Source organism: Oncorhynchus kisutch, linkage group LG4 (assembly GCF_002021735.2).
Source record: "Oncorhynchus kisutch isolate 150728-3 linkage group LG4, Okis_V2, whole genome shotgun sequence".
Lineage (NCBI taxonomy): Eukaryota > Metazoa > Chordata > Actinopteri > Salmoniformes > Salmonidae > Oncorhynchus > Oncorhynchus kisutch.
The window spans coordinates 2,669,768-2,696,713 of NC_034177.2; the positions used below are offsets into that span (position 1 = coordinate 2,669,768).

The 26,946-nt window shown below is 46.2% G+C and overlaps 1 protein-coding gene across 2 annotated transcripts in view; it reads right to left on the reverse strand.

The window, feature by feature from the left end:
• Positions 1-12,336: 12,336 nt before the first annotated feature.
• Positions 12,337-26,946, reverse strand: part of tprg1 (tumor protein p63 regulated 1) — a 104,259-nt gene continuing 89,649 nt past the window's right edge. For both annotated transcript variants that reach the window (XM_031822308.1, XM_031822306.1), the window contains 2 exons: positions 17,055-17,208; positions 12,337-13,004 (listed from right to left, as the gene is read on the reverse strand). In XM_031822308.1, coding sequence (XP_031678168.1) covers positions 12,810-13,004; positions 17,055-17,208 — 349 coding nt within the window. In that variant the 3' untranslated portion in view covers positions 12,337-12,809. The remainder of the gene's footprint in view (positions 13,005-17,054; positions 17,209-26,946) is intronic.

Below are 26,946 nucleotides of genomic sequence, written 5' to 3' on the forward strand. Positions count from 1 at the left end.
AGTTGGTTTTACCTGAATGACGGTTTCTGCTGAGGAGTTATTGTAATGACTCTGTCGTCATCATCTTTAGTTTTAATAAAGTTATATATAATAATCAGTACCCATGGATAGCATAATTATATGTTTCATTCACCATGGCGCTGTGTCTTTATGATGCTGAAATTACCACACATACGACAGGGAGGGCAGGGCGGTGCTGTGGGCATAAACTACCTGTGGGGAAAATAAATAGGATTTTAATAAAATTCTTGATTGTGTAAATACTAGATATGTTAACTTTAATGTTTCTTATTGTGCAGCAGCTATGGTACATTAGAAGGTCAGTCTTCATGGATAATTGACAATGATTAGGTGTGTTTTTCACCATTCCAGATCAGACATCACCCCTCTCTCCCTCTCTTTCTCTCTCCCGATCTCTTCTGTTTTCATCATAGACAGCAGCAACAATTTATGTGTTTTTATAAGGGTCTTTGAGTGTTCTTGACAATATGTGATTCACTCGAAGCCAAAACTTGTCCAAACGACGGTAGTGTCCTTAGATGTTCTTCTGTTTGCATTAGAAGTCTTCATGTTTGGTGCTTTAGAACACTTTGTTACCTGACATCGTATCGCCATGGAAACAAAAAACATCAGGTTTTTATGTCTAATTAAACCATAACCTCAAGTTTTCTGTTTAATTAATCAGTAACCTCAGGTTTTATGTTTAATTGAACCGCAATCTCAAGTTTTATGTTTAATTAAACCGTAATCTCAGATTTTATGTTTAATTAAACCGTAATCTCAGATTTTATGTTTAATTAAACATTAATCACAGGGTTTATGTTTAATTAATCAGTAATCTTGGGGTTTATGTCTAATCTCAAATTGTTTAATTAAACAGTAATCTTGGGGGGTTAATGACACTTTTGTGTCTCCTCATGGCAGAATTATGAATATGTCAAACAAAAGACTGGTAAATGAATCATGAAAATACCAGAAGTCAAGTGATGCGTTTCTGGATGGAAGGAAGGCATTGTTGAATTCTGCTAGCGGAAAGGTGCAGAAAGGTAATTTTTACAAACTGCTTTAAAAAGTTCCAGTGATCCTTACCTGTGCATTCAGGTGTGTATCATTCAGGTGTGTATAATTCAGGTGTGTTAAAATGTCTACATGGGCGAGGTGCAGAGCTGGGATGATGAATCACCTGAGAGGTGTTCTAGTTAGCGTTCCATTTTGGGAGGGTAAGCCAACGCCTGAGGAAGAGAATATGGGCTGAACTTCAATCCAATTATACTTACTAAAATAGCATCTAACTGATCGACGGGCATCTTGAGTCTCCCTTCCTTCTGACAATAGTCAGAGATTTGACATTTTCATAGCAGAAAGACAAGCTACATACAGTACCAGTCAAACGTTTGGACACACCAACTCATGAGTTTCTTTTGACTAATAGTAAAGACATCAAAACTATGTAATAACACATATGGAATCATGTAGTAACCAAACAAAGTGTTGACAAATCTAAATATATTTTATATTTGAGATTCTTTAAAGTAGCCACCCTATGCCTTGATGACAGCTGTGCACACTCTTGGCATTCTCTCAACCAGTTTCATGAGGTAGTCACCTGGAATGCATTTCAATTAACAGGTGTGCCATGTCAAAAGTTAATTTATGGAATTTCCTTCCTTCTTAATGCGTTTTAATCAGTTGTGTTGTGACATGGTAAAGGTGCTATTCAGTCAATAGCCCAATAGAATAGAAAGGTGATTATGTAGAAAAAATATATATTGAGAAACAAACATTCTGAGCCAGAGCTAGAGCTAGTTTTTGTAACTGTTGCAAAAAAGCTACATTGGGATTTACGCCAAACAGACATAGGGCCACATTCATATATTGATAGAGATAATTTCCCTTCCAAATTCAGCAAATATGGAAAATATTTATATACAACCAAAAACCTCAAGAGTAACTTTGATGTACAAGCAAGCTAAGAACATTAACTTGCTAGAAAAAAGTAAGAAAGGAGATTCTCTCCAAGTTAAAGCAGAAAGACTACTAAAATGTTACCAAAACCCACAAAATAATGAATCCTTTAAAAAATATATGTTTTTGATAGGAAACTAATCAAATTCAGATAGACGAAGTTGATAAATGTTGCAGACAAAATATTTCAGACAAAATATGAGTTAATTTCAGTTACTGTATATACCGTAAGACAATACACATGTTAATTACTTGTTTTCTTACCACAAACTCCTCTTTTTTTTTCTTCCTAATTTGGATCTATGCTTTGGTCTTTGAGATGAATCAGCCTCGTTCTCTGCTGAACGTAGAACAACCATCCTGTAACGGCTTCCTGGGAAGGAGAGGAGGACCAAAATGCAGCGTAGTTCGTGTTGAACATGTTTAATAAAAGACGATAACGTGAACACTACACATATACAAAATAACAAACGTGGCAAAAACCCAAAACAGCCCTATCTGGTGCAGAGAACACAAAGACAGGAAACAGTCCTATCTGGGGCAGAGAACACAAAGACAGGAAACAGTCCTATCTGGGGCAGAGAACACAAAGACAGGAAACAGTCCTATCTGGGGCAGAGAACACAAAGACAGGAAACAACCACCCACAAAACCCCAACACAAAACAGGCTACCTAAATATGGTTCCCAATCAGAGACAATGACTAACACCTGCCTCTGATTGAGAACCATATCAGGCCAAACATAGAAACGGACAAACTAGACACACAACATAGAATGCCCACCCAGCTCACGTCCTGAACAACACTAAAACAAGGAAAACACAAAAGAACTATGGTCAGAACGTGACACATCCACTCAGAACACTGGGGGTACTGGGTAATCAAACTCAGAAATCTTTGGTTATAAATGAGAAGCCACAAATCTGGGAGGGGGAACGATGAGGTAAAGGTGACACCTCTTTAAAGGTGAGGATTCTTCTCCCTTCTAAGAGGTCAACCTCCAGTCTTATGGCTGTAGTGTAATTCCCAAATGGCACCCTATTCTGTATATAGTGCACTACTTTAAACCAGAGCCCTATTCCCTATATAGTGCACTACTTTTGACCAGAGCCCTATTCCCTATATAGTGCACTACTTTAAACCAGAGCCCTATTCCCTATATAGTGCACTACTTTAGACCAGATCCCTATGGAACCCTATTCCCTATATAGTGCACTACTTTAGACCAGAACCCCATTCAAAACTAGTGCACAACATAGAGGGTGGTTCCTCTTTTCCGTTCACTGCAGCGACTGGAACGAGCAACAACACTCAAACACAACAACACTCAAACTGGACAGTTTAATCTCAATCTCTTCATTCAAAGACTGCTAACACCCTTAGTAGAACTGCATTTTAGGATGCTAACACCCTTAGTAGAACTGCCTTTTAGGATGCTAACACCCTGAGCAGAGCAGAGCTGCCATTTAGGATGCTAACACCCTGAGCAGAGCTGTCCTTTAGGATGCTAACACCCTGAGCAGAGCAGAGCTGCCTTTTAGGATGCTAACACCCTTAGTAGAACTGCCTTTTAGGATGCTAACACCCTGAGCGGAGCAGAGCTGCCATTTAGGATGCTAACACCCTGAGCAGAGCTGCCATTTAGGATGCTAACACCCTGAGCGGAGCTGTCCTTTAGGATGCTAACACCCTGAGCGGAGCTGTCCTTTAGGATGCTAACACCCTGAGCAGAGCTGCCATTTAGGATGCTAACACCCTGAGCGGAGCTGTCCTTTAGGATGCTAACACCCTGAGCAGAGCTGCCATTTAGGATGCTAACACCCTGAGCAGAGCAGAGCTGCCATTTAGGATGCTAACACCCTGAGCGGAGCTGTCATTTAGGATGCTAACACCCTGAGCAGAGCTGCAATTTAGGATGCTAACACCCTGAGCAGAGCAGAGCTGCCATTTAGGATGCTAACACCCTGAGCAGAGCAGTGCTGCCATTTAGGATGCTAACACCCTGAGCGGAGCTGTCATTTAGGATGCTAACACCCTGAGCAGAGCTGCAATTTAGGATGCTAACACCCTGAGCAGAGCAGAGCTGCCATTTAGGATGCTAACACCCTGAGCAGAGCAGAGCTGCCATTTAGGATGCTAACACCCTTAGTAGAACTGCCTTTTAGGATGCTAACACCCTGAGCGGAGCAGAGCTGCCATTTAGGATGCTAACACCCTGAGCAGAGCTGCCATTTAGGATGCTAACACCCTGAGCAGAGCTGCCATTTAGGATGCTAACACAATGAGCGGAGCTGCCATTTAGGATGCTAACACCCTGAGCAGAGCTGACATTTAGGATGCGAACACCCTTAGTAGAACTGCCTTTTAGAGTGCTAACACCCTGAGCGGAGCAGAGCTGCCATTTAGGATGCTAACACCCTGAGCAGAGCTGCCATTTAGGATGCTAACACCCTGAGCAGAGCAGAGCTGCCATTTAGGATGCTAACACCTTGAGCGGAGCTGTCTTTTAGGATGCTAACACCCTGAGCGGAGCTTCCTGGGACCAGTGGGATGGTCGGGGGCATCAGGGTAACATAAGACACATTCTTGGAGACACTAGCGATCCTGGTTTGGCACGCAGCTCTGCGTATCCCTCCCAGGAACACCTTCAGAGCTAGTCATAGCCCCTAGACCAGACACACACACACACACAGTTTGCATCCACACAAAGATAGATAGTATGTCGGTTAGGATGGTAAGCTGTTTTTCACGGGTCATGTTATCTCCAGCCTCCATGTACATTTTTCTCCCATCCATCTGCATGCCTGGCCTGTTTGTTCGGTAAACATGCTGCACCTGTCCATGGAATGCTGGTTGCCAACCAACAAGACTTGTCCAGAAGCATTTATTATATTCTACCCTCTCCCTGTCCTGTCTGTCTATGACCCTCTCCCTGTCCTGTCTGTCTGTGACCCCCTCTCCCTGTCCTGTCTGTCTGTGACCCCGTCTCCCTGTCCTGTCTGTCTGTGACCCTCTCCCTGTCCTGTCTATGACCCTCTCCCTGCCCTGTCTGTCTGTGACCCTCTCCCTGCCCTGTCTGTCTGTGACCCTCTCCCTGGCCTGTCTGTCTGTGACCCTCTCCCTGGCCTGTCTGTCTGTGACCCTCTCCCTGTCCTCTGTCTATGACCCTCTCCCTGCCCTGTCTGTCTGTGACCCTCTCCCTGCCCTGTCTGTCTGTGACCCTCTCCCTGCCCAGTCTGTCTGTGACCCTCTCCCTGCCCAGTCTGTCTGTGACCCTCTCCCTGGCCTGTCTGTCTGTGACCCTCTCCCTGGCCTGTCTGTCTGTGACCCTCTCCCTGGCCTGTCTGTCTGTGACCCTCTCCCTGTCCTGTCTGTCTGTGACCCTCTCCCTGCCCAGTCTGTCTGTGACCCTCTCCCTGCCCAGTCTGTCTGTGACCCTCTCCCTGCTCTGTCTGTCTGTCTGTGACCCTCTCCTTATTCCATCTGTCGCCCCTATAAAACTGTGTGTAAGTTTGGTTTAAATTTGAAGATGGCACCGTACTGCGTGGCTGCTATCTTGCGAGCTCTGACCCAACTTTGCTATTTTGTAATTATTTTGGCGTTAATCTCGACTTCTTTAAATACATCCTCTATCATTTGCTATAACCAACAAGATCTTTTGAACATCAGATCAGGAGTTAAAGACCTTCAATTCTGTCTTCAACTTCGACTGCCCTGGGCTCTTTGTGTAATTCCGACCCAATTTTCAGGCCATCCAATCAATCCCTATCCCAGTCTGCTGTCCCCACATGCTTCAATAAGGCCACCATTGTTGCTGTACCAAAGAAAGCAAAAGGTAACTGAACTAAATGACTAAATCGCCACTCACTGTCATCATAAAGTGCTTTGAGAGTGTAGTTAAGGATAATATCACCTCCACCCTACTTGGAAACCCTACACCACCCTAGACCCACTGCAGTTTGCACACCGCCTCAACAGGTCCACAGACGATGCAATCGCCATCATTGACTATAGCTCAGCCTTCAACACCGTAGTGCCCTCCAAACTCATCTTTAAGCTTGAGGCCCTGGGTCTCAACCCCGCCCTGTGCAATTGGGTCCTGGACTTCCTGACGGGTCGCCCCCAGGTGGTGAAGGTAGGAAACAACACCTCCACTGATCCTGAACACTGGGGCCCCAGAAGGGGGAATTCTCAGCTCCCTCCTGTACTCCCTGTTCACCCATGACTGCGTGGCCAAGTACGCCTCCAACTCAATCATCAAGTTTGCAGACGACACAACAGTAGTAGGCTTGATTACCAACAACGACGAGATAGCCTACAGGGAGGAGGTGAGGGCTCTTGGAGTGTGGTGTCAGGAAAATAACCTCTCACTCATCATTGTCAGCAAAAAAGAGACGATCGTGGACTTCAGGAAACAGCAGAAGGAGCAGCCCCTTATCCACATCAAAGGGACAGTAGTGGAGAAGGTGTAAAGTTTTAAGTTCCTCGTGTACATATCACAGACAAACTGAAATGGTCCCCCCACAGACAGCGTGGTGAAGAAGGCGCAATAGTGCCTCTTCAACCTCAGGAGGGTGAAAAAAATGTGGCTTGTCATCGAAAACTCAAACTTTTACAGATGCACAATTAAGAGCATCCTGTCGGGCTGTATCACCGCCTGGTATAGCAACTGCACCGCCCACAACCGCAGGGCTACCCAGAGGGTGGTGCGCTCTGCACAACGCAACGCCGGGGGCAAACTACCTGCAACACCTACAACACCCGATGTCACAGGAAGGCCAAAAAGATCATCCAGGACAACAACCACCCGAGCCACTGCCTGTTCACGACAACAAGAAAGGCATTTCACTGTACTAGTGTACGTTACAATAGAAACTTGCAACTTGTGTATGTGCATGTTGTGTGTGTGTGTGTGTGTGTGTGTGAGAGAGAGAGAGAGAATGTGTGTGGGCCAGAAGATATACAAGATATCTCTCAGGCGATGATAGAGATGTTGTTATTTATCCCCCTCCTCCATCAGGCATGCAGCTCTGTGTCTGAAGCAACACAGTGATCTGAACTCTGAGGGAAACAGGACACTTAGGGGGTTTGCACCCCAAATGGCACCCTATTCCCTATATAGTGCACTACTTTAGACCAGAGCCCTATTCCCTATATAGTGCACTACTTTAGACCAGGACCCTATTCCCCCATATAGTGCACTACTTTAGACCAGGGCCCTATTCCCTATATAGTGCACTACTTTAGACCAGAGCTCTATTCCCTATATAGTGCACTACTTTAGACCAGAGCCCTATTCTCGATATAGTGCACTACTTTAGACCAGAGCCCTATTCTCTATATAGTGCACTACTTTAGACCAGAGCCCTATATAGTGCACTACTTTAGACCAGAGCCCTATTCCCCTATATAGTGCACTACTTTAGACCAGAGCCCTATTCCCTATATAGTGCACTACTTTAGACCAGAGCCCTATTCCCTATATAGTGCACTACTTTAGACCAGAGCCCCTCATGTGATTCCCAATGGGTTCTGGTCTAAAGTAGTGCACTATATAGAGAATAAGGTACAATTTGGGACACAGGCTTGGAGAACCTCCAACCTCTCCTGTCCTCCCGATATGTAGGATGTTAGAGAGCTGACAGAACACACCCTCTCCTGTCCTCCCGATGTGTAGGATGTTAGAGAGCTGACAGAACACACCCTCTCCTGTCCTCCCGATGTGTAGGATGTCAGAGAGCTGACAGAACACACCCTCTCCTGTCCTCCCGATGTGTAGGATGTCAGAGAGCTGACAGAACACACCCTCTCCTGTCCTCCCGATGTGTAGGATGTCAGAGAGCTGACAGAACACACCCTCTCCTGTCCTCCCAATGTGTAGGATGTTAGAGAGCTGACAGAACACAACCTCTCCTGTCCTCCCGATGTGTAGGATGTCAGAGAGCTGACAGAACACACCCTCTCCTGTCCTCCCGATGTGTAGGATGTCAGAGAGCTGACAGAACACACCCTCTCCTGTCCTCCCGATGTGTAGGATGTCAGAGAGCTGACAGAACACACCCTCTCCTGTCCTCCCGATGTGTAGGATGTCAGAGAGCTGACAGAACACACCCTCTCCTGTCCTCCCGATGTGTAGGATGTCAGAGAGCTGACAGAACACACCCTCTCCTGTCCTCCCGATGTGTAGGATGTCAGAGAGCTGACAGAACACACCCTCTCCTGTCCTCCCGATGTGTAGGATGTCAGAGAGCTGACAGAACACACCCTCTCCTGTCCTCCCGATGTGTAGGATGTCAGAGAGCTGACAGAACACACCCTCTCCTGTCCTCCTGATGTGTAGGATGTCAGAGAGCTGACAGAACACACCCTCTCCTGTCCTCCCGATGTGTAGGATGTCAGAGAGCTGACAGAACACACCCTCTCCTGTCCTCCCGATGTGTAGGATGTCAGAGAGCTGACAGAACACACCCTCTCCTGTCCTCCCGATGTGTAGGATGTCAGAGAGCTGACAGAACACACCCTCTCCTGTCCTCCCGATGTGTAGGATGTTAGAGAGCTGACAGAACACACCCTCTCCTGTCCTCCCGATGTGTAGGATGTTAGAGAGCTGACAGAACACACCCTCTCCTGTCCTCCCGATGTGTAGGATGTCAGAGAGCTGACAGAACACACCCTCTCCTGTCCTCCCAATGTGTAGGATGTTAGAGAGCTGACAGAACACACCCTCTCCTGTCCTCCCGATGTGTAGGATGTCAGAGAGCTGACAGAACACACCCTCTCCTGTCCTCCCGATGTGTAGGATGTCAGAGAGCTGACAGAACACACCCTCTCCTGTCCTCCCGATGTGTAGGATGTCAGAGAGCTGACAGAACACACCCTCTCCTGTCCTCCCGATATGTAGGATGTTAGAGAGCTGACAGAACACACCCTCTCCTGTCCTCCCGATGTGTAGGATGTCAGAGAGCTGACAGAACACACCCTCTCCTGTCCTCCCGATGTGTAGGATGTCAGAGAGCTGACAGAACACACCCTCTCCTGTCCTCCCGATGTGTAGGATGTCAGAGAGCTGACAGAACACACCCTCTCCTGTCCTCCCGATGTGTAGGATGTCAGAGAGCTGACAGAACACACCCTCTCCTGTCCTCCCGATGTGTAGGATGTTAGAGAGCTGACAGAACACACCCTCTCCTGTCCTCCCGATGTGTAGGATGTCAGAGAGCTGACAGAACACACCCTCTCCTGTCCTCCCGATGTGTAGGATGTCAGAGAGCTGACAGAACACACCCTCTCCTGTCCTCCCGATGTGTAGGATGTCAGAGAGCTGACAGAACACACCCTCTCCTGTCCTCCCGATGTCAGAGAGCTGACAGAACACACTCTCTCCTGTCCTCCCGATGTGTAGGATGTCAGAGAGCTGACAGAACACACCCTCTCCTGTCCTCCCGATGTCAGAGAGCTGACAGAACACACCCTCTCCTGTCCTCCCGATGTGTAGGATGTCAGAGAGCTGACAGAACACACCCTCTCCTGTCCTCCCGATGTGTAGGATGTCAGAGAGCTGACAGAACACACCCTCTCCTGTCCTCCCGATGTGTAGGATGTTAGAGAGCTGACAGAACACACCCTCTCCTGTCCTCCCGATGTCAGAGAGCTGACAGAACACACCCTCTCCTGTCCTCCCGATGTGTAGGATGTTAGAGAGCTGACAGAACACACCCTCTCCTGTCCTCCCGATGTGTAGGATGTCAGAGAGCTGACAGAACACACCCTAGATCCTTCCCATGGAAAACATATGTCAGACATGTTCAACTTGTTTATTATGGATGTGATTCCTGTGTGAACTAGCCACTGGTGCTATTATTTATTATTATTATTTTTATTTTTTTACAAAGAAGATAAACGTTCTACCCGGACTTGAATTATAACTCCATATGAATCTAAAATGGGACAAGCTGCAGGGGATCTTTTGATCTTTCTGCCTTGAAGAGTGGATGTCCTTTGATAAACAGTGGCAGCTGTATAATGAATAAATAAAATAATCTGTTTATAACCTCATGTTGGTGACAGAAAGGGAAGTGTAAACATGAAATCAATTAACATATACTGAATATAGACTTCTTGATTAGATTATTCTCAGTGGAGAAAGGGTTATAATGTTCTCTGTCCTGTGTAGTGAAGGAGAAGGGGTTATAGTGTTGTCTGTCCCTTGTAGTGAAGGAGAAGGGGTTATAGTGTTGTCTGTCCCTTGTAGTATAGTGAAGGAGAAGGGGTTATAGTGTTGTCTGTCCCTTGTAGTGAAGGAGAAGGGGTTATAGTGTTGTCTGTCCCTTGTAGTATAGTGAAGGAGAAGGGGTTATAGTGTTGTCTGTCCCTTGTAGTATAGTGAAGGAGAAGGGGTTATAGTGTTGTCTGTCCCTTGTAGTATAGTGAAGGAGAAGGGGTTATAGTGTTGTCTGTCCCTTGTAGTATAGTGAAGGAGAAGGGGTTATAGTGTTGTCTGTCCCTTGTAGTATAGTGAAGGAGAAGGGGTTATAGTGTTGTCTGTCTTGTGTAGTGAAGGAGAAGGGGTTATAGTGTTGTCTGTCCCTTGTAGTATAGTGAAGGAGAAGGGGTTATAGTGTTGTCTGTCTTGTGCAGTGAAGGAGAAGGGGTTATAGTGTTGTCTGTCTTGTGTAGTGAAGGAGAAGGGGTTATAGTGTTGTCTGTCTTGTGTAGTGAAGGAGAAGGGGTTATAGTGTTGTCTGTCCCTTGTAGTATAGTGAAGGAGAAGGGGTTATAGTGTTGTCTGTCTTGTGCAGTGAAGGAGAAGGGGTTATAGTGTTGTCTGTCTTGTGTAGTGAAGGAGAAGGGGTTATAGTGTTGTCTGTCTTGTGTAGTGAAGGAGAAGGGGTTATAGTGTTGTCTGTCCCTTGTAGTATAGTGAAGGAGAAGGGGTTATAGTGTTGTCTGTCCTGTGTAGTGAAGGATAAGGGGTAATAGTGTTGTCTGTCCCTTGTAGTATAGTGAAGGAGAAGGGGTTATAATGTTGTCTGTCCCTTGTAGTGTAGTGAAGGAGAAGGGGTTATAATGTTGTCTGTCCTGTGTAGTGAAGGAGAAGGGGTTATAGTGTTGTCTGTCCCTTGTAGTATAGTGAAGGAGAAGGGGTTATAATGTTGTCTGTCCTGTGTAGTGAAGGAGAAGGGGTTATAGTGTTGTCTGTCTTGTGTAGTGAAGGAGAAGGGGTTATAGTGTTGTCTGTCCCTTGTAGTATAGTGAAGGAGAAGGGGTTATAGTGTTGTCTGTCCCTTGTAGTATAGTGAAGGGGTTATAGTGTTGTCTGTCGTGTGTGGTTTAGTGAAGGAGAAGGGGTTATAGTGTTGTCTGTCGTGTGTGGTTTAGTGAATGAGAAGGGGTTATAATGTTGTCTGTCCCTTGTAGTATAGTGAAGGAGAAGGGGTTATAGTGTTGTCTGTCTTGTGTAGTGAAGGAGAAGGGGTTATAGTGTTGTCTGTCTTGTGTAGTGAAGGAGAAGGGTTTATAGTGTTGGGACCGGCTCTGGATAGGATGGTCCTCATTACCTGGGACAGGCTCAGGATAGGATGGGCCTGATTAACTGGGACAGGATGTGCCTCATTTACCAGGACAGGATGTGCCTCGTTTACCAGGACAGGATGGGCCTCATTTACCAGGACAGGATGTGCCTCGTTTACCAGGACAGGATGGGTCTCATTTACCAGGACAGGCTCAGGATAGGATGGGCCTAATTTACCAGGACAGGATGGGCCTCATTCACCAGGACAGGATGGGCCTCATTTACCAGGACAGGATGGGCCTCATTCACCAGGACAGGATGGGCCTCATTCACCAGGACAGGATAGGATGGGCTGGCTGGTTATAGTCTGACATGGGCCCAGTGCTATAGATACAAGCACGGCAGCAGGACACGTGGTATATACTCACAAATCAGGGGACATTACCAGTAGCGTCATCACTGTACTAACACACTATACACCTTTAAAACAGAGCTGACAAACACACCCTCTTGTTCCAGTAAGAGAATGACACAGGGATAATATCTTGTTCGTGTCCAAAATCTCATTCTATTCCATAAGTAGTGCACTACCTAATCCCTAAGTAGTGCACTACTCTAGGGATTAGGGTGCCAATTTGGGACACAACCAAAGGACCACGAAGGGGAGAAACTCCCATCGCAAACAGTGGTGAATTATTATAGCATCAGTGAAGAGGTCAAATGTAAAGCTCCTGGAATACCAAGGGAATCAATCATCCAGCCAAAGGATCTGGTGAAATGTTGATGTTACTGGCTGTTTGTACATTGAGCTAAGTAATTCAGTTAGAGAACGGTAAAGTCAGATGAGCTGTAGAAGAGAGCCACGGTATTGTATACATTTTATAAACTCTGGGACGGCAGGAACACATTTGGCACAGTAACTACGTAGGAAATGAACCCAAAAGGGGATCAGAATGACAGAACTACATTTAGACATCTACTAAAGGTACAGAAAAGTAAACTAACAAACCCCAACATTTTCAAAAATGAAAATACATTTTAAATTAGCATCAAAACATATCCTTCCAACTATTAAATTATAAAAAATTACTTCAAATCTGTAAATTGGCAAAAATGATTGCAAACAAAGAAACAAAAAGGAATTAAGTAGAAATTGTAGTCTAGTTAAAGCTTAGTTAAAATCAGAAAGCAGACTATAAGGAATGACCAAGGGAAGACTAGACACCAGATTAAAAATATTTATAATGATACTTCCTATCTGTAACTAGGCCTATGATTGACAAACTATGATTAAGTAATCAAGTAGTTGCAAGATTCTAGCTAAAGCATTGTTTAAAAGCCAATGTTTCCCCGTGCCAGGCAGTATCCCAGCTTGTTCTGGTTCCCGATGAAGGACATCAGACCCACGTAGGACTCGATGAGCAGGGGCTGGTTCAGTACCAGGACTCCGTTGGCCTTCCCAGGGATGGGCTGCTTCAGGTGGGCCTTTTGGGCTGCCTCCGTCAGCTGCTCACGGAAGCTCTGGATCTGAGAGAGGGAGGGAGGGAGGGAAGAGAGTAGGCAAAGGAGAGGAAGAGAGGGAGGAGAGAGGGAGGGAGGGAAGAGAGGAGGGAGAGGAGAGGAAGAGGAGAGGAAGAAGGGGAGAGGAAGAGAGGAGGGGAGAGGAAGAGAGGAGGGAGGGGAGAGGAAGAGAGGAGGGAGAGGAGGGAGGGGAGGGAGGAGAGAGGAGAGAGAGGAGGGAGAGAGAGAGAGTGAGGGGAGAGACAGAGTGAGGGGAGAGAGAGAGAGAGAGTGAGGGGAGAGAGAGTGAGGAGAGAGAGAGAGCGAGAGGGGTGAGAGAGAGCGAGAGGGGTGAGAGAGAGCGAGAGGGGTGAGAGAGAGAGCGAGAGGGGTGAGAGCGAGAGGGGTGAGAGCGAGAGGGGTGAGAGAGAGAGCGAGAGGGGTGAGAGCGAGAGGGGTGAGAGCGAGAGGGGTGAGAGCGAGAGGGGTGAGAGCGAGAGGGGTGAGAGCGAGAGGGGTGAGAGCGAGAGGGGTGAGAGCGAGGGGTGAGAGAGAGAGAGAGAGCGAGAGGGGTGAGAGCGAGAGGGGTGAGAGAGTGAGAGGGGTGAGAGAGAGAGCGGGGGTGAGAGAGAGAGCGGGGGGTGAGAGAGAGAGCGGGGGTGAGGTTGGAAAAATTACTTGTGTCATGCACGAAGTAGATGTCCTAACCGACTAAACTATAGTTTGTTAACAAGAATATGTAGTGGTTGAAAAACGAGTTTTAATGACTCCAACCTAAGTGTATGTAAACTTCCCACTTCAACTGTCTATCTGGGAATCACTGACTAATACATCTGTAGTATCCCAGGGTGTGATGTTGCATTTCAACATTTCAGTGGGAAGGAGAGGTGCTGGCCATTAGTATATATTGCTGATTTTGAGGGAAAGTTATTACACAATGTACAGTATGACGTGTGTTTACTCATATAAAAGCGCTTGCATTTTCAGGTGCAATTCATAATGCTGAGCCTATCAAAATCATATTAATGATACCTTGAACTCTATCAAATCTCCCTTTTCTAAATGGGACGATGCAGGACACCTACAAATACATCTACAAATACACCTACAAATACACCTACAAATACATCTACAAATACACCTACAAATACACCTACAAATACATCTACAAATACATCTACAAATGCATCTACAAATACACCTACAAATGCATCTACAAATACACCTACAAATACATCTACAAATACACCTACAAATACACCTACAAATGCATCTACAAATACACCTACAAATACACCTACAAATACATCTACAAATGCATCTACAAATACACCTACAAATACACCTACAAATACACCTACAAATACACCTACAAATACATCTACAAATGCATCTACAAATACACCTACAAATACACCTACAAATACACCTACAAATACACCTGCAAATACACCTACAAATACACCTACAAATACATCTACAAATGCATCTACAAATACACCTACAAATACACCTACAAATACACCTACAAATACACCTACAAATACACCTACAAATACATCTACAAATGCATCTACAAATACACCTACAAATACATCTACAAATGCACCTACAAATACATCTACAAATGCACCTACAAATACATCTACAAATGCACCTACAAATACATCTACAAATACACCTACAAATACATCTACAAATACACCTACAAATACATCTACAAATGCATCTACAAATACACCTACAAATGCACCTACAAATACATCTCGATTTAAAAGAGCAGGCTACATGCTAACTACATCACTGCTAATGTTTTGCAGAGTATAGTATGCTAAGCTATCCCAGGAAGATTTGGGGCTAGCTGCCTGACCTACTGCTGTTGTCCTCAGGCTACAGAACAGACAGACCTACTGTTGTTGTCCTCAGGCTACAGGACAGACAGACCTACTGCTGTTGTCCTCGGGCTACAGGACAGACAGACCTACTGCTGTTGTCCTCGGGCTACAGGACAGACAGACCTACTGCTGTTGTCCTCGGGCTACAGGACAGACAGACCTACTGCTGTTGTCCTCGGGCTACAGGACAGACAGACCTACTGCTGTTGTCCTCGGGCTACAGGACAGACAGACCTACTGCTGTTGTCCTCGGGCTACAGGACAGACAGACCTACTGCTGTTGTCCTCAGGCTACAGGACAGACAGACCTACTGCTGTTGTCCTCAGGCTACAGGACAGACAGACCTACTGCTGTTGTCCTCAGGCTACAGGACAGACAGACCTACTGCTGTTGTCCTCAGGCTACAGGACAGACAGACCTACTGCTGTTGTCCTCAGGCTACAGGACAGACAGACCTACTGCTGTTGTCCTCAGGCTACAGGACAGACAGACCTACTGCTGTTGTCCTCAGGCTACAGGACAGACAGACCTACTGCTGTTGTCCTCAGGCTACAGGACAGAAAGACCTACTGCTGTTGTCCTCGGGCTACAGGACAGAGAGACCTACTGCTGTTGTCCTCGGGCTACAGGACAGAGAGACCTACTGTTGTTGTCCTCGGGCTACAGGACAGAGAGACCTACTGCTGTTGTCCTCGGGCTACAGGACAGACAGACCTACTGCTGTTGTCCTCGGGCTACAGGACAGAGAGACCTGCTGTTGTTGTCATGTATGGTGGAGATAGAGTGGTAAGATGGTAAGATGGTAGGATGGTAAGATGGTAGGGTGGTAAGATGGTAGGATGGTAAGGATGGTAAGATGGTAGGGTGGTAGTGTGGTAGGGTGGTAGTGTGGTAAGATGGTAGGGTGGTAGTGTGGTAAGATGGTAGGGTGGTAGTGTGGTAAGATGGTAGGGTGGTAGTGTGGTAAGATGGTAGGGTGGTAGTGTGGTAAGATGGTAGGGTGGTAGTGTGGTAGGGTGGTAGTGTGGTAAGATGGTAGGGTGGTAGTGTGGTAGGGTGGTAAGATGGTAGGGTGGTAGTGTGGTAGTGTGGTAAGATGGTAGGGTGGTAGTGTGGTAGGGTGGTAGTGTGGTAGGGTGGTAATGTGGTAAGATGGTAGGGTGGTAGTGTGGTAAGATGGTAGGGTGGTAGTGTGGTAAGATGGTAGGGTGGTAGTGTGGTAAGATGGTAGGGTGGTAGTGTGGTAAGATGGTAGGGTGGTGTGTGGTAGTGTGGTAAGATGGTAGGGTGGTAGTGTGGTAAGATGGTAGGGTGGTAGTGTGGTAAGATGGTAGGGTGGTAGTGTGGTAAGATGGTAGGGTGGTGTGTGGTAGTGTGGTAAGATGGTAGGGTGGTAGTGTGGTAAGATGGTAGGGTGGTAAGGATGGTAAGGTTTTAATTTTTTTCACCTTTATTTAACCAGGTAGGCTGGTAGAGAACACCTTTATTTAACCAGGTAGGCTGGTAGAGAACACCTTTATTTAACCAGGTAGGCTGGTAGAGAACAAGTTCTCATTTGCAACTGTGACCTGGCCAAGATAAAGCATAGCAGTGTGAACAGACAACAGAGTTACACATGGAATAAACAATTAACAAGTCAATAACACAGTAGAAACCAAAGGGGGAGTCTATATACATTGTGTGCAAAAGGCATGAGGAGGTAGGCGAATAATTACAATTTAGCAGATTAACACTGGAGTGATAAATGATCAGATGGTCATGTACAGGTAGAGATATTGGTGTGCAAAAGAGCAGAAAAGTAAATAAATAAAAACAGTATGGGGATGAGTTAGGTAAATTGGGTGGGCTATTTACCAATAGACTATGTACAGCGATCGGTTAGCTGCGCAGATAGCAGATGTTTAAAGTTGGTGAGGGAGATAAAAGTCTCCAACTTCAGCGATTTTTGCAATTCGTTCCAGTCACAGGCAGCAGAGAACTGGAAGGAAAGGAGGCCAAATGAGGTGTTGGCTTTAGGGATGATCAGTGAGATACACCTGCTGGAGCGCGTGCTACGGGTGGGTGTTGCCATCGTGACCAGTGAACTGAGATAAGGTAGGGTGGTAGTGTGGTAAGGATAGTAAGATGGTAGGGTGGTAAGATGGTAGGGTGGTAAGGATGGTAATGTGGTAGGATACTCACCTCACAGAGAGCAGTGAACCTGTGGTCTATGTTCCTGACAGGGTGATAGGTAAAGGTGCTGAACGGGTAGTCTGTAGTGAACGGATTCCATTTAGACAAGAACGAGGGTTCCCTTAGCCGGTCCCAGAACACACGCACACCCTCTCCTTCTCTCCTGAAACCACAAAACAACATTATCAGAACCATCTCCTTCTCTCCTGAAACCACAGAACAACATTATTAGAACCCTCTCCTTCTCTCCTGAAACAACAGAACAACATTATTAGAACCCTCTCCTCCTCTCCTGGAAACACAGAACAACATTATCAGAACACACCCTCTCCTCCTCTCCTGGAAACACAGAACAACATTATCAGAACCCTCTCCTCCTCTCCTGGAAACACAGAAAGGTTATCAGAACACACCCTCTCCTCCTCTCCTGAAACCACAGAACAACATTATCAGAACCCTCTCCTCCTCTCCTGGAAACACAGAAAGGTTATCAGAACACACCCTCTCCTCCTCTCCTGAAACCACAGAACAACATTATCAGAACCCTCTCCTCCTCTCCTGGAAACACAGAAAGGTTATCAGAACACACCCTCTCCTCCTCTCCTGGAAACACAGAAACAACATTATCAGAACACACCCTCTCCTGAAAACACACACAGCCACAGAACAACACAGTTGGACCCTCGCCCTTCTCTCGTGAAACCACAGAACAACACAGTTGGACCCTCGCCCTTCTCTCATGAAACCACAGAACAACACAGTTGGACCCTCGCCCTTCTCTCGTGAAACCACAGAACAACACAGTTGGACCCTCGCCCTTCTCTCGTGAAACCACAGAACAATACAGTTGGACCCTCGCCCTTCTCTTCTGAAACCACAGAACAACACAGTTGGACCCTCGCCCTTCTCTCCTGAAACCACAGAACAACACAGTTGGACCCTCGCCCTTCTCTCGTGAAACCACAGAACAACACAGTTGGACCCTCGCCCTTCTCTCGTGAAACCAAGAAACAGAAAACCAGCCAATTAACGGATACAGACAGACACCCTCTCCTCTCCTCCCGTCCTGAAGAAAAGCATAGTCAAAAACAATACAATCAAGTTCAGCTGGTAGAGAACCATGGTGGCAACGCCAGGATAATGGGTTCGATTCCCGGGACCACCCAAACATAAAATGTATGCACACATGACTAGAATACGCTTTGGATAAAAGAGTCAAGCTAAATGTCATATATTATATACAGTATAATTATAACATTATGAAAGCATAAACAAAAAACAAAAAAACAACAACAAACAGTGAACATGTATATTTATCATCTGATTAAAATGATGCATTTGAGGCATTCCACCAGGGCAACAGATTCCACCAGGGCAACAGATTCCACCAGGGCAACAGATTCCACCAGGGCAACAGATTCCACCAGGGCAACAGATTCCACCAGGGCAACAGATTCCACCAGGGCAACAGATTCCTCAAGAGGCATTCAACCAGGGCAACAGATTCCACCAGGGCAACAGATTCTTCAACAGGCATTCCACCAGGGCAACAGATTCCACCAGGGCAACAGATTCTTCAACAGGCATTCCACCAGGGCAACAGATTTTTCAACAGGCATTCACCAGGGCAACAGAGCTTTCAACAGGCATTCCACCAGGGCAACAGATTTTTCAACAGGCATTCCACCAGGGCAAAAGATTTTTCAACAGGCATTCACCAGGGCAACAGATTTTTCAACAGGCATTCCACCAGGGCAACAGAGCTTTCAATAGGCATTCCACCAGGGCAACAGCTTTTTCAACAGGCATTCCACCAGGGCAACAGATTTTTCAACAGGCATTCCACCAGGGCAACAGATTTTTCAACAGGCATTCCCCCAGGGCAACAGATTTTTCAACAGGCATTCCACCAGGGTAACAGATTTTTCAATCGTTACTAATGACCTGCCACTAGCTCTGAGTAAAGCCAGTGTTTCTATGTATGCTGATGACTCAGTAATCAACACGTCAGCTACCACAGCAAGTAAAATCACTGAAATATTTAAAGAGTTCCAGTCAGTTTCAGAGTGGGTGGCAAGAAATAAGTTAATCCTAAATATTTCTAATCCTAAAAATGTTGTATTTGGGACAAATCTTTCACTAAACCCTTAACCTCAACTAAATCTTGTAAAGAATAATGTGGATATTGAGCAAGTGGAGATGACTAAACTGCTTGGAGTAACCCTGGATTGTAAACTGTCATGGTCAAAACATGTTGATACAACAGTAGCTAAGATATGGAGAAGTCTGTCCATGATAAAGCACTGCTCTGCCTTCTTAACAACAAGGCAGGTCCTACAGGCCCTAGTTTCTACCTTCTTAACAACACTATCAACAAGGCAGGTCCTACAGGACCTAGTTTCTACCTTCTTAACAACACTATCAACAAGGCAGGTCCTACAGGCCCTAGTTTCTACCTTCTTAACAACACTATCAACAAGGCAGGTCCTACAGGCCCTAGTTTCTACCTTCTTAACACCACTATCAACAAGGCAGGTCCTACAGGCCCTAGTTTCTACCTTCTTAACAACACTATCAGCAAGGCAGGTCCTACAGGACCTAGTTTCTACCTTCTTAACACCACTATCAACAAGGCAGGTCCTACAGGCCCTAGTTTCTACCTTCTTCACAACACTATCAACAAGGCAGGTCCTACAGGACCTAGTTTCTACCTTCTTAACACCACTATCAACAAGGCAGGTCCTACAGGCCCTAGTTTCTACCTTCTTCACAACACTATCAACAAGGCAGGTCCTACAGGCCATAGTTTCTACCTTCTTAACAACACTATCAACAAGGAAGGTCCTACAGGCACTAGTTTCTACCTTCTTAACAACACTATCAACAAGGCAGGTCCTACAGGCCTTAGTTTTGTCGCACCTGGACTACTGTTCAGTCATGTGGTCAGGTGCCACAAAGAAGGACTTAGATTACAATTGTCTCAGAACAGGGCATCACGGTTGGCCCTCAGAACAGGGCATCACGGCTGGCCCTCAGAACAGGGCATCACGGCTGGCCCTCAGAACAGGGCATCACGGCTGGCCCTCAGAACAGGGCATCACGGCTGGCCCTCAGAACAGGGCATCACGGCTGGCCCTCAGAACAGGGCATCACGGCTGGCCCTCAGAACAGGGCATCACGGCTGGCCCTCAGAACAGGGCATCACGGCTGGCCCTCAGAACAGGGCATCACGGTTGGCCCTCAGAACAGGGCATCACGGCTGGCCCTCAGAACAGGGCATCACGGCTGGCCCTCAGAACAGGGCATCACGGCCCTTGGATGAACACAGAGAGCTAAAATTAATAATATGCATGTCGACCTCTCCTGGCTGAAAGTGGAGGAGAGATTGACTTCACTACTTGTATTTATGAGAGGTATTGACATATTGAATGCATCCAGCTGTCTGTCTGAACTACTGGCACACAGCTCAGACACCAATGCATACCATGCATACCCCTCAAGACATGTCAGTAGAGGTCTCTTCACAGTCCCCAAGTCCAGAACAGACTATGGGAGGCACACAGTACTACACAGAGCCATGACTACATGGAACTCTATTCCACAGTACTACATAGAGCCATGACTACATGGAACTCTATTCCACAGTACTACATAGAGCCATGACTACATGAAACTCTATTCCACAGTACTACATAGAGCCATGACTACATGGAACTCTATTCCACAGTACTACATAGAGCCATGACTACATGGAACTCTATTCCACAGTACTACATAGAGCCATGACTACATGGAACTCTATTCCACAGTACTACGTAGAGCCATGACTACATGGCTCTCTAATCCACAGTCCTACACAGAGCCATGACTACATGGAACTCTATTCCACAGTACTACATAGAGCCACGACTACATGGAACTCTATTCCACAGTACTACATAGAGCCACGACTACATGGAACTCTATTCCACAGTACTACATAGAGCCACGACTACATGGAACTCTATTCCACAGTACTACATAGAGCCATGACTACATGGAACTCTATTCCACAGTACTACATAGAGCCATGACTACATGGAACTCTATTCCACAGTACTACATAGAGCCATGACTACATGGAACTCTATTCCACAGTACTACATAGAGCCATGACTACATGGAACTCTATTCCACAGTACTACATAGAGCCATGACTACATGGAACTCTATTCCACAGTACTACATAGAGCCATGACTACATGGAACTCTATTCCACAGTACTACATAGAGCCATGACTACATGGAACTCTATTCCACAGTACTACATAGAGCCATGACTACATGGCTCTCTAATCCACAGTCCTACATAGAGCCATGACTACATGGCTCTCTAATCCACAGTCCTACACAGAGCCATGACTACATGGAACTCTATTCCACAGTACTACATAGAGCCATGACTACATGGAACTCTATTCCACAGTACTACATAGAGCCATGACTACATGGAACTCTATTCCACAGTACTACATAGAGCCATGACTACATGGAACTCTATTCCACAGTACTACATAGAGCCATGACTACATGGAACTCTATTCCACAGTACTACATAGAGCCATGACTACATGGAACTCTATTCCACATCAAGTAACTGATGCAGCAGTAGAATCAGATTTTAAAAAGAGATAAAAATACACCTTATGGAACAGGGTGAACTGTGAAGAGTCCCACACACTATACACCTTATGGAACAGGGTGAACTGTGAAGAGTCCCACATACTATACACCTTATGGAACAGGGTGAACTGTGAAGAGTCCCACACACTATACACCTTATGGAACAGGGTGAACTGTGAAGAGTCCCACACACTATACACCTTATGGAACAGGGTGAACTGTGAAGAGTCCCACACACTATACACCTTATGGAACAGGGTGAACTGTGAAGAGTCCCACACACTATACACCTTATGGAACAGGGTGAACTGTGAAGAGTCCCACACACTATACACCTTATGGAACAGGGTGAACTGTGAAGAGTCCCACACACTATACACCTTATGGAACAGGGTGTACTGTGAAGAGTCCCACACTCTATACACCTTATGGAACAGGGTGAACTGTGAAGAGTCCCACACACTATACACCTTATGGAACAGGGTGAACTGAACACACATAACATACACACTATACAAACACACAATATACACACACTTAACATACACACTATATCTATTGTGAAATCTGTTGGAAAATGTATTTTAATGTTTGAAAATGGTATTATAATTATAATGTATATTACTGCCTTAATTTTTGCTGGGGACCAGGAGGAGTAGCTGCTGCCTTGGCAGGAACTAATGGGGATCCATAATAAACGCGAGGAAGAGTAGCTTCTGCCTTGGCAGGAACTAATGGGGATCCATAATAAACCCCAGGAAGAGTAGCTGCTGCCTTGGCAGAAACTAATGGGGATCCATAATAAACCCCAGGAAGAGTAGCTGCTGCCTTGACAGGAACTAATGGGGATCCATAATAAACCCCAGGAAGAGTAGCTGCTGCCTTGGCAGGAACTAATGGGGATCCATAATAAACCCCAGGAAGAGTAGCTGCTGCCTTGGCAGGAACTAATGGGGATCCATAATAAACCCCAGGAAGAGTAGCTGTTGCCTTGGCAGGAACTAATGGGGATCCATAATAAACCCCAGGAAGAGTAGCTGCTGCCTTGACAGGAACTAATGGGGATCCATAATAAACCCCAGGAAGAGTAGCTGCTGCCTTGGCAGGAACTAATGGGGATCCATAATAAACCCCAGGAAGAGTAGCTGCTGCCTTGGCAGGAACTAATGGGAATCCATAATAAACCCCAGGAAGAGTAGCTGCTGCCTTGGCAGGAACTAATGGGGATCCATAATAAACCCCAGGAAGAGTAGCTGCTGCCTTGACAGGAACAAATGGGGATCCATAATAAACCCCAGGAAGAGTAGCTGCTGCCTGGAACTAATGGGGATCCATAATAAACCCCAGGAAGAGTAGCTGCTGCCTTGGCAGGAACTAATGGGGATCCATAATAAACCCCACGAAGAGTAGCTGCTGCCTTGGCAGGAACTAATGGGGATCCATAATAAACCCCAGGAAGAGTAGCTGCTGCCTTGGCAGGAACTAATGGGGATCCATAATAAACCCCAGGAAGAGTAGCTGCTGCCTTGGCAGGAACTAATGGGGATCCATAATAAACCCCAGGAAGAGTAGCTGCTGCCTTGGCAGGAACTAATGGGGATCCATAATAAACCCCAGGAAGAGTAGCTGCTGCCTTGGCAGGAACTAATGGGGATCCATAATAAACCCCAGGAAGAGTAGCTGCTGCCTTGGCAGGAACTAATGGGGATCCATAATAAACCCCAGGAAGAGTAGCTGCTGCCTTGATAGGAACTAATGGGGATCCATAATAAACCCCAGGAAGAGTAGCTGCTGCCTTGATAGGAACTAATGGGGATCCATAATAAACCCCAGGAAGAGTAGCTGCTGCCTTGATAGGAACTAATGGGGATCCATAATAAACCCCAGGAAGAGTAGCTGCTGCCTTGGCAGGAACTAATGGGGATCCATAATAAACCCCAGGAAGAGTAGCTGCTGCCTTGGCAGGAACTAATGGGGATCCATAATAAACCCCAGGAAGAGTAGCTGCTGCCTGGAACTAATGGGGATCCATAATAAACCCCAGGAAGAGTAGCTGCTGCCTTGGCAGGAACTAATGGGGATCCATAATAAACCCCAGGAAGAGTAGCTGCTGCCTTGACAGGAACTAATGGGGATCCATAATACACCCCAGGAAGAGTAGCTGCTGCCTTGGCAGGAACTAATGGGATCCATAATAAACCCCAGGAAGAGTAGCTGCTGCCTTAGCAGGAACTAATGGGGATCCATAATAAACCCCAGGAAGAGTAGCTGCTGCCTTGGCAGGAACTAATGGGGATCCATAATAAACCCCAGGAAGAGTAGCTGCTGCCTTGATAGGAACTAATGGGGATCCATAATAAACCCCAGGAAGAGTAGCTGCTGCCTGGAACTAATGGGGATCCATAATAAACCCCAGGAAGAGTAGCTGCTGCCTTGGCAGGAACTAATGGGGATCCATAATAAACCCCAGGAAGAGTAGCTGCTGCCTTGACAGGAACTAATGGGGATCCATAATAAACCCCAGGAAGAGTAGCTGCTGCCTTGGCAGGAACTAATGGGGATCCATAATAAACCCCAGGAAGAGTAGCTGCTGCCTTGGCAGGAACTAATGGGGATCCATAATAAACCCCAGGAAGAGTAGCTGCTGCCTTGGCAGGAACTAATGGGGATCCATAATAAACCCCAGGAAGAGTAGCTGCTGCCTTGGCAGGAACTAATGGGGATCCATAATAAACCCCAGGAAGAGTAGCTGCTGCCTTGATAGGAACTAATGGGGATCCATAATAAACCCCAGGAAGAGTAGCTGCTGCCTTGGCAGGAACTAATGGGGATCCATAATAAACCCCAGGAAGAGTAGCTGCTGCCTTGGCAGGAACTAATGGGGATCCATAATAAACCCCTGGAAGAGTAGCTGCTGTCTTGACAGGAACTAATGGGGATCCATAATAAACCCCAGGAAGAGTAGCTGCTGCCTTGGCAGGAACTAATGGGGATCCATAATAAACCCCAGGAAGAGTAGCTGCTGCCTTGGCAGGAACTAATGGGGATCCATAATAAACCCCTGGAAGAGTAGCTGCTGTCTTGACAGGAACTAATGGGGATCCATAATAAACCCCAGGAAGAGTAGCTGCTGACTTGGCAGGAACTAATGGGGATCCATAATAAACCCCAGGAAGAGTAGCTGCTGCTGACTAGCTGGGAGCCTCGTTTGCAAATAGGTCTGCTTGACCTTAGAGACCTCAGGCCCTGCAGCAGTAGCAGTGTAACAGTCAGTGACTAACCTAAAACAGAATGCAGGTGCTTCTACACCTGCATTGCTTGCTGTTTGGGGTTTCGGGCTGGGTTTCTGTACAGCACTTTGAGATATCAGCTGAAGTAAGAAGGGCTACATAAATACATTTGATTTGAAAAGTATAACAGTCTGTCACTAACATACAACAGTATAACAGTACAACAGTCTGTCACTAGCCTATAACAGTACAACAGTATATCACTAGCCTATAACAGTACAACAGTCTGTCACTAGCCTATAACAGTACAACAGTATATCACTAGCCTATAACAGTACAACAGTATGTCACTAGCCTATAACAGTACAACAGTCTGTCACTAACCTAGCTACTACCTCCAGGGCACATACTTTACTGAATGTGCAATCTGTTTACTAGGCTTACATGCCACCTGGCCACAGCATATTCCTTCCTCCAACTTATTTTCTTTGCCAGTTTCTTTCTCTTGCAATTTTAAGTAAATATTTCTCTCTTTCTCTCGCTTGCTCTCTAAATGAAAAGGCCCTGAAGGCATATCTTTAAACAGCTAGGCCCAGAGCCATACTAACCCTGTAGAGTCAGAGAGGTAAACAGAGTCCTACTAACCCTGTAGAGTCAGAGAGGTAAACAGAGCCCTACTAACCCTGTAGAGTCTGAGAGGTAAACAGAGCCCTACTAACCCTGTAGAGTCTGAGAGGTAAACAGAGCCCTACTAACCCTGTAGAGTCAGAGGTAAACAGAGCCCTACTAACCCTGTAGAGTCTGAGAGGTAAACAGAGCCCTACTAACCCTGTAGAGTCTGAGAGGTAAACAGAGCCATACTAACCCTGTAGAGTCTGAGAGGTAAACAGAGCCATACTAACCCTGTAGAGTCTGAGAGGTAAACAGAGCCCTACTAACCCTGTAGAGTCAGAGGTAAACAGAGCACTACTAACCCTGTAGAGTCTGAGAGGTAAACAGAGCCCTACTAACCCTGTAGAGTCAGAGGTAAACAGAGCCCTACTAACCCTGTAGAGTCTGAGAGGTAAACAGAGCCCTACTAACCCTGTAGAGTCAGAGGTAAACAGAGCCATACTAACCCTGTAGAGTCTGAGAGGTAACCAGAGCCCTACTAACCCTATAGAGTCTGAGAGGTAAACAGAGCCATACTAACCCTGTAGAGTCTGAGAGGTAAACAGAGCCCTACTAACCCTGTAGAGTCTGAGAGGTAAACAGAGCCATACTAACCCTGTAGTCAGAGGTAAACAGAGTCCTACTAACCCTGTAGTCAGAGGTAAACAGAGTCCTACTAACCCTGTAGAGTCAGAGGTAAACAGAGCCATACTAACCCTGTAGAGTCTGAGAGGTAAACAGAGCCCTACTAACCCTATAGAGTCTGAGAGGTAAACAGAGCCATACTAACCCTGTAGAGTCTGAGAGGTAAACAGAGCCATACTAACCCTGTAGAGTCTGAGAGGTAAACAGAGCCCTACTAACCCTGTAGAGTCTGAGAGGTAAACAGAGCCATACTAACCCTGTAGTCAGAGGTAAACAGAGTCCTACTAACCCTGTAGTCAGAGGTAAACAGAGTCCTACTAACCCTGTAGAGTCAGAGGTAAACAGAGCCATACTAACCCTGTAGAGTCTGAGAGGTAAACAGAGCCCTACTAACCCTGTAGAGTCTGAGAGGTAAACAGAGTCCTACTAACCCTGTAGTGTCTGAGAGGTAAACAGAGCCCTACTAACCCTGTAGAGTCTGAGAGGTAAACAGAGCCATACTAACCCTGTAGAGTCTGAGAGGTAAACAGAGCCCTACTAACCCTGTAGAGTCAGAGGTAAACAGAGCCCTACTAACCCTGTAGAGTCTGAGAGGTATACAGAGCCCTACTAACCCTGTAGAGTCAGAGGTAAACAGAGTCCTACTAACCCTGTAGAGTCTGAGAGGTAAACAGAGCCCTACTAACCCTGTAGAGTCAGAGGTAAACAGAGCC